At 46.9% G+C, this 8,972-nt stretch overlaps 1 protein-coding gene across 1 annotated transcript; it reads right to left on the bottom strand.

Annotated features, from left to right (window-relative positions):
- Nucleotides 1–5,243: 5,243 nt before the first annotated feature.
- RPS15A (ribosomal protein S15a) lies at nucleotides 5,244–8,568 on the bottom strand. The gene is made up of 4 exons (XM_008633528.2): nucleotides 8,313–8,568; nucleotides 8,079–8,158; nucleotides 6,557–6,642; nucleotides 5,244–5,379 (listed from the first exon to the last, which is right to left on the bottom strand). Exons 1-4 carry the CDS (start codon nucleotides 8,443–8,445, stop codon nucleotides 5,286–5,288), a joined length of 393 nt encoding a protein of 130 aa, XP_008631750.1. The 5' UTR covers nucleotides 8,446–8,568; the 3' UTR covers nucleotides 5,244–5,285.
- Between the last annotated feature and the right edge of the window lie 404 nt (nucleotides 8,569–8,972).

Raw genomic sequence — 8,972 nt, 5'->3', positions numbered from 1 at the left:
CCACCCCCGACCCCCAGCGGGAGCTGCCGGCAGCCCGGCGCAGATCCAGGCACCTCCGGCTGCTCCCTTCAGGGATTATTTCTCTGCTCACCAAAGGCTGGCAAGGACTGGATGTCATTCAAGAAAAGTATTTCAGAGCTAAAAATAGTCTCCTGATTTTTGCTTCCCTCCCAGAGCAAACACCTGCCTGGCAGATGAATTCAGTGGCCCTACGACACACATCTCATCTTCCACCTGATGTAACACACTCTGCACAAGGCTTCACATAAAACCCCAGCTCCTGCTACCTGGGCTGGACTAGAATGTTGAACTGAAAATAGAACCAAGACAGAGATGCACCACCAGTCATGGAAAACAAGACTTTGGCTTCTGCCCAAGAGGGACAGATCCGTGAGCCCATCCCGAACAGAACAAACAGGGGTCCCAGCACGAACACAGCCAGGTGTGCAGCCAGCTCTGACACCCACAGCCTGCCCCAGTGAGGCAAAAATAGTTTCAAACTTGAGGAGTGCAGATGCTGAATGGAGGGGCTAATGTTGCTGCCCTAAGGAATGAATCCCAAGGACTGAAGGAGGGCCAGCGCTAATTACCAGCCCACACAGACATGTGGATTACGTGTCGAGGATCCTGTTATGCAAGAATACAGCTGGGCATGTTACTGCAAGTGAGGAGACAAGCATCCATGTGAATTGCAGAGGTGTAGGGAGAAATGGAAAAAATAACCTTTGATTTCTCCCTTTTTTTTTCATCCTCATGGTTAAAGGCCCAATTTGTAAAGATACTAAAAACCTAAATTTGTCATTGACGCTCCTGGACTTTGCTTTTTAAAATGGGACAGAACAGTGGACTGAACACCAACTGGGCTCCATCCATGGAGCTAATGAGAGTGGGAAAGTGCCCAGAGGTGGGCTTCAGCAGCAGCTTTTAACTTCACCCATCAGCTACTTTTCCCCTACTCCCCGACATAATTCTTGCCTCTTCCTGCTTACAGCCTCGTCCAGATGAAAGCACAGATAACTTGCATCACTGGAAGACAACAAGAATGGTTGTGCCACATTTCTTCCCCACAAATAAAGGGGCCAATCCCACTCTAATCTAGCTGGAGAGGTGAAGATGGAGGAGTGTTGCACATAGACATTTCTATGCAAGATCACGTACCAAGTATTTCGGTACTTTTGCCTTTTTCATATTTTCTTATATTAAGGCAAGAGAGACATCTAGAGGACGGGCAGGGGACTGCAAGCTCCTAGAAAAAGAGTTTTCTGCAGAATGTGTAGTGTGAGTGAGAACAGAGTGAGAACAATAAATCAAGTGAATTAAATACAAAAAAACCAACTCCTAGTCATAAATTATAAAGGGCCAAGAGGGACTAGCAATGGATAATAGAGTAACAGCAATGCTCTCCATTTCCATGGCCCTCACACAGCACTACCCCCAAACTGTGGAAAAAGCACCTCCTAGGCAGTCTGAAAGTTTGGGGGGGGTCACATACCCTGCCAGAGCACTTTGTCCAAAAGCAGACAATGCCACACAAATGCACACACAATGATTAAGTGCAGCACCAGCAGATAAAACCCTCAATAAAATGTAACTAAACTAGACTAGGAACTTGAATCCTGCCCCAGCACAAACGTACCAACAGCATCACTGTTCCCAGCTCCATCACATGGCTGATGAGATGGGCTGTCCTGAGGATCAGGAAAATTACAGCCCATTACTGCATTAACACAAGAGCAGCACCTGAGCAGAGAAAACATCAGAGGCATGAGCAAGAATGGAGGGCACCAGCCTCTGAAACCCCATGACTCCACTAGAATAGTTCTCCAGACTAAACTGTGGTTGAATCCATCCAGATATTTACTGAGAGATGGATATTTACATTAATTGGCAGTGAGACATAGCCTTGTCTTGAACCTAAATTAGCTAAATAACATTAGACAAAAGGATGAGGAGGAAAAGGTGCATTTCCAGCAAAGCCACTGTCACACCCCAGGCTTCTTAGCCTGCTGCAGTATTTTGAAGATCCACACTTATTCTCACCTCCCGTATTACCTTAAACCAGGCTCCAAACGTCAAAGACAGAAAAAGCCCTCATTGCGGAGCAGGGCACAGGAGCCAGGATATCCCTCCGCTCACACCGGTTCCCCGCAGTCTCCAGCGATTGCCGGTCGGATGCTGCCCTCTGTTGCCACCTTCTCCTGCTCCAGCAAGCAGGAGTTTCCCCGGATTCGCGGCACGCAGTTGGTTCGAGCATCCTTCATCCTCTTCCTAAGCCGTGGCAGCAGGAGCAGCGGCACCGCGAAATGCTGATCTGAGCGCACAGGTGAGATCGGGCTGTACCTCGCAAGGGCGTCACCAACCCTCTCCCAGCTACTTCCAATTAGCTCATTTTCACAACTAAATTAAGTTCGGAGCCCATTCTAGCGCCTAGGGTTGGACTGCTACTGCTGACCCCTGCCCGTGACCAGCTGAGCCGTAGGGAAGGGCCGCGGGCAGCGCAGCTCCAGCACGGGCTCCCCATGAGCGGCTGCCCCACGGCGCCAGGCACGGAGCGAGGGGGTCCGGAGGGCTGTAAAGGACACGGAGGTGACACCATCGCTTCCAGTCCGGTGTTGGACCACAAGGGACCCAGGACAGCACCAGGGGCAAAGCCAGGGGCTTCCTCAGGGGGTCACACACCCTGCCATTCTCCCCACATGAAGGTCAGCTGCCTCTGTCCCACAGGGGACTCCTCCACCACGGATGTTCCCTCTGCCCCACAGGTACCAAACCCCTTCTGTGAACTAACACTTGACCCTTATCACCTGTTGTAATCTACGCTGCACTTTCAGCTTTGTGCCATTTTCCCTCTCACCTCCTATCAATCCTTTGCTTACCCAAAATGCTTTTACCTACAAACTGCTTGCCCAAGGCATATACCTGCCCTCAGCCCACTAAAAATCACTGAGGTTAAAAAAAATACCACTTTCAGGTTTTAAACTTGTCTGAGTCAGAACTCCTGCAAACCCATTTAAAGCTGTCGTGGTGCAGGGCACGTCATCATCTCTCCTGTCAGCTCCCAAGCCCCCCTTCCAAAGTTCTTGGCTCTCAACCAGCAGCTGAGGAGTAGAGCTCTCACCAGCGAGGTGCAAGCTCAGAGATGATCTCGTGAACTCAAATCAGTCCCATCAGCTTCCACATGTGGTAAGCCTGGGTGCAGTTACATTTGTAGATATACTGTGGAAAAGGTGCTTCTGCTGATGCTTCCTTTCCAAGTCGCTCTTGTTACATCAGAGCTCTAATTTCCATTTAATGATTCTATAAAAGTTGCTGGGCTGGCTTGTGAAATAATTCACAGCTGATTTCTAACTGATCTGTCAACTGAGAACATCAAAATTGTTACCTCAGGAGTCTCTGTAAAGGACACACACAGCTAAGCTGGGTCAGAAAAATTACCATGCATGTCCTGTGTAAAACTGAGTTGAAACACAACTGCCAAACTAGCAGGAAACTTGCCATTGTAAATTAACCTAAAGGAAGCCTTAAAAGTGTCACTGACCTTCTTCCATTAGGTGTAAGAAACGTGTCTATTGTAGACTTGATAAAATCAAGACTTTATAAAAAAAGAATAGTGCAATCTTGATACTATCTACGGGGTTACTCTGAGCAAGAAGTACAAAACCTCAGGTGTCAGGTGGTACTGCAGAATATGCATTAAGGATAGGAAAAACCCCACCTGACATTAAATAGCTTGATTTGGCAACAAAATAGGGGTTAAAACAGCCCCTTGACTTTGTAACTACTCTAATTCAGGGTACACGATCTTCAGCTAAGCAGATTTGTTTCCAGCCGCACTGAGCAGTGGTGTGAATGTTTTGATGCTGTCTCCCATCCACACACACTTTGTGACCTTAACCATCCCAGCTGTGACAGAGCACGTAAACCAGCTTTAGACTGTCCCCCTGCTCCTCTCAGCCAGGCTCAAGCCAGGACGCTGGTGCCAGCACATTTCCTGCCAGCACTTTCAGAGCTCTGCTGGCCCTCCACCGCATCAGGTGACACTGCACTGTCTGTCCAGTGCAAAGCCGTTTGCTCACCAGCATCACCTTCTCCTTTTCTCCCTAAGGAATAACAGACTGAACCGAGAGAGGTTACAGAGCTCACAGCTGGTGCCTCAGGAGTCACTTCCATGCCAAGGCTCTGGGAAAAGGTTTGTGATAAAGTATCACCTTCAAGGCACTTCCAGCTCAAGCAACTGTACACAGTGGGCATGGGGATGCATCACCGAGAAGGAAAGCTTGGTTTCCAACTGTTGTATCAGAACCACAAATTCACCAGCTGGTTTAGAGTGTGTCGAAACAGGCTTGCTACATTTCCGTAGGCTCCTTCCGGATAGGACTCCAAAGAGTGAAGTAAGGCAGGGCATCTCCAGCTGCTCCTGGAGGACAGTGCAATCAGCAATCCCTGATCCTCTACCAACTCACACTGGACTGCTCCAGGTAGTGCCTTGAAATACATTCGATTTCTCTGCATCAAGTACACTGTGCTGTCATGTCCCTGAAGCAAACACCAGCTCATTCAATACTAAATACTCCCTATCTGTAGGTTCTGACCACCTCACATCCTCACTCTAAAAACAAAACCCCAAACAGTTGTTTCTTTGTGCCAACATACAAAACAGCTATATGGCAACTACTCTACCCAAAATTCTGGTGCTTCAAAACACTTTCGAAGTAGAAATTTGAAGGAAAAAAATTACTCACCTCCCAACCTCAGTTACTCCTTACACTGTATGATGTGGAACAAGTTCATGATCTGAAATCAAACTTCAACCATCTTAATTATTCCAGAATCCCACATCCCACAACTTTTTTAACCATAAACAGGAAATACCTTCTGGCAAGGCATCTTCTGTTATTGAGCTAAAAGGTGAAACTCCAGAATCACACACAGATAACTGTGGAGACACATGTGCAGAACACCTGCGAGGTGACCCCATGCAGGACAGCTGGGATTAGCATTAGTTTAGCATTAGAGCTCCCCTGCTGAGGCTCTCTTGTACAGTGACCCCAAACTGCCACTCCAGGGGTAACTATCAGAAGTACCTCGTATCATTAACAGAAACAGAACTGTGACCAGGGATGGTGTGGAACCCAAACATCATCTGAAGAGAAGCTGGAACTTGAGCACTGTTGAAGAGCTGTTACAAGCACTATCACAGGCAGTGCTCGAAGTCATTAAAACACCAACTGGAAACACCAGAGTCCATTTGAACAATTTATTAGTATCCTCTTTTTTTACAAGTTTTAGAAAAAGAATCCCAGGATTTTGCCTCCTGTGTGTTTTCGTCTCGCCTCCTCATGGTCCATGATGCCAGCTGAGGTTGTCAGTACAATGTACCTGCCAAGAGAGAGCAAATGTTCAGTTCATCTCTGTTCCAGGCCAGCGCAGAGCTGACAGCACCAACTTCATCTGTGTTACAACAGCAAGGCCTGTTCCTGTAAGAACGGGCCCAAGGCAGTGAGATTGGATTATCAACAGTGCAAAAGCAGCTCCTCTCACGAGCACAGCTCTGCAGCACACACAGAGCAGCGACAGCCTTCTGCTCTCCAACTATTTGCCTCTTTCCTCGCATATTCCTGCTGGGCAGTCCCTGTCCAGCTGCTGCAGCAGCAGGAACTCTAAGGTTTCTACACCAAGTCCACTTCTATGCTCCACAGATGCTGCTCCCCAGTGCAGGCAGAGGTGCCACGGTGGCAGACAGCTCCTCAGTGCTGAACACTGCCTGGTGCAGGGGAGGAGCTGCATGGGCAGCAGCTGCCACTGCTAATGCCAACATCTGCATTACCAACACACCCCACCCACACAGCTTCATGTCTGAGAACCTCCTGTCCCACCACTCTATAAATACTCTAAAACTCCTTCTGACAACACACAGAGTAGCTACACAGGGACAGCTGAAGCAGGAGTTACTGCTGGAGCTTTAAGAACAGAAACAGCACAGAACTGTTAATCCTTCCTTTGATGGGACAGACTGGCTGAGGCTCTGGAGACTCTTCTAGCTCTGCCATCCTGCTGCACTGGGATTTACTGCGCTTGATTCCATACACTTTGTGAGGATACACTGCATAATAGTAAGATTTCCTGTGTTGGGGAGGTTTGTTCAACAAGGCTCCAAGTCCCTCATCACTTCACATCTGATTAATCTGCACACAATCATGACATTTGAATTCAAGTTGTACAATCTGCTTCCACTGACTGGGTAACTTACATAACTCCTCCTCCATTTAAAAATGGCCATTTATAAAACCAAAACAAGTGTGAGAAAAGTCCAATTTTCCATTAAACTGTGAAATGGTAAAACAAGGATTTTACCAAAGCCAAGCAGAAACAGACCTTGCTTAGCAGTGCCCCTTTAAAACTGGTTAAAAGGGACATTATATGGAGGATGGAATTTTAAGACTGGAATTTAACTCCAGGCTGATCAGAGGAAAGGTGCAAGGTGAGTCTAACTCAGGCAGTCTATGAGTGTAACATTTTTACACACAACACACACTCGACCCTTTCCCATACTCACCCAAACTGACGGGAAGGCAGCAGGTTGTTCTGCCACTTTTCCAAATCCTTCAGCTGCACATCAAATCTGGGACTGATTACACCACACTGTAAAAGAGGATTCCATTACAAACTGAACAACTTTATGGAGTTGCACATTTGTGATCCCAGCTCCCTGCCTGAAGGACTTTACCAATGCTGTTACACACTCTCTGCACTCCCACCCGGGGCCCCCACCCCAAGCAGCTCCTCACCCGTTACTTCCTCAGCCTCGCCCCCTCCTCCTCACCTCAACAGCCTTAAGCTGCTGCTGAAGCTACACCACCCAAGTAATGCCCACACCTGGGGAAGCACAAAAGCATGCTGTAACATCAGCAGAATTCCTGGGATTGCTCAGGGATATTCCACCTCTAACCATCATACATAGTTAGAAAACAAAAAACCATGTGGATTTTAACCAGGAAGAAATTAACATGCACAGAAGTTATTGGGATTTTCAAGGTAATTAGTTACTGACTGAGACCACCACCTCATTACCTCACTGGCTCCAATTATCCTAACAACTATCCAACACCAAACCAGCAGCACACCTTCCTGCACTATGCACACTTTTGTGAACTAAACAACTGTTCCCTTATTGCAATGACTGAGAGAAACATTATACCCAGCTGCAGCCTGGAAGATCCATTGCAAAATCATCCTGAAAGAGTTCAAGGAACACTACCCTCAAATCTGACCTGCATTACTCTTATTACAGACACATAACACTGTAATTGCTACAGGAATTTGGGAGTGTCAGGATTATCTGCCTTATACACTCACACAATTTTCAGATGCAATTATTTATTCATCATGGAGACAGCCCCCTATATATTCTGACCAAGTAATTTTTTTATTTCTTTACTGAAGAGCCAACTCTCACTTGAAGAGCTTAACTGTGAACAATGATGCACAGCAAACCACTACAGAACTACAAAGCTCAGTAGTTTGAGACATAAACATTTAAAAACTTCCAAAACACACATGAAATGCCTCATATGCCCCAGGAACTTAACAAGCACCATTAATGTAACATTCAACTTTCCCTCACTGCAAGCAAAGCCCACCTGGCAGCAGGAGAAAGGTTTGTCTTCTCCACATCTGCAGGTATCAAACATCAACTGGAAACCAACTCAGCTCCTATCTCTTAAGACAAGTCTTCCAGATAGCTTAAACATCAAAGAAACTGAGAAAGCACTAGGTAGCCAGAAAGCCTTTGAAGAGAGAGAAACACACAGCACTTGCAAGCAGACTTCCCTGAAAGCGTCTTACATATTCAGAGTTTAAAAGAAATGTAATTAGTGACCCAGATCGTTATGAAACTAGACAAATTAACCAGCCTTTTAACTGACAACATTCATGCTACTCTTATTGACACAGATTCAACAAATACCGCCTTCTTCACAAGCAGTTCTTTCAGAAATGGGGCAGACAAACATAGAATAAAAAACAGTTCTCCTTTAAACACCTCTTTAGAGAACTGAATTCAGGAAGACAAATCCTACCTTGTTGAGTCTGCCTGTGAGGTTGACAACAATCTTCCCAGCTCTGTGATCATCAATTATCTCGAATTCACCGATGTAACCTGCACGAGACCAGCACACAGAGAAACAGCTAACACTTAGCTACAATAACACAACTAATTAACTATGTTGCACCAAACTCCTTCAAACCCCTCGATTTACTTCTTTTACCACAGCAGCACCCCCGGCCACGGGGGGAGCACGGCCAGGACTTACCGTGCTTCATCATCACGGTCAGGAAGCGGACGATCACTTTGGAGCACGGCCGGATGAGCACCTGGCGTTTCCCACGTTTCTCTGCATTGTTGATGCTTTTGAGAGCATCGGCCAGAACGTTCATCCGCACCATGGTGCCTGCAGGAAGGGCAGCAGTGAGCGCGCCGGCTCTTCGGCACGCAAATACTGAGCAGAGCTTCTCTTAACGCTAATTTTAGATCTAAAAGATCCAAGGCTGACAGAAAGTTGCATTAAACCTTAAAAAGCACTCCCAAGCTAAGTAAGTGAGCCAAGTCACACGCTCAGCTGTGATCAAGCATCACCACTACCACAACACGTCAGGAAATCTGACACAGTTAAAACTTTGCTTTATCAAAGCACACACACAATTTCAAAACCACCGTCCAGACACCATGTCAGCAGCGTGACACCTCTCCAGGTAAATCAGCTTGGCCTTATAACCCAACTAAAACACAACTCCATACTATCAACCCTGTGCAATAACTAGATCCTATGTGATATTAAATCAACAGATGCTGCTCGGCTCACTGATCTGCAAAAAACCTGCAGGATGCACAAACACAGCACTTCGGAAAGGAAACCCGGCAGCAGCTCTCACATGCTCGCGAAAGGAGCCTCGGAGCACCCCGGCACGGCAGG

The sequence above is a fragment of the Corvus brachyrhynchos genome, unplaced genomic scaffold, assembly GCF_000691975.1.
Source record: "Corvus brachyrhynchos isolate BGI_N302 unplaced genomic scaffold, ASM69197v1 scaffold5, whole genome shotgun sequence".
NCBI lineage: Eukaryota > Metazoa > Chordata > Aves > Passeriformes > Corvidae > Corvus > Corvus brachyrhynchos.
Note: the sequence above shows the minus strand (reverse complement) of the source record. Positions and strands in the feature narration are given on the sequence as shown.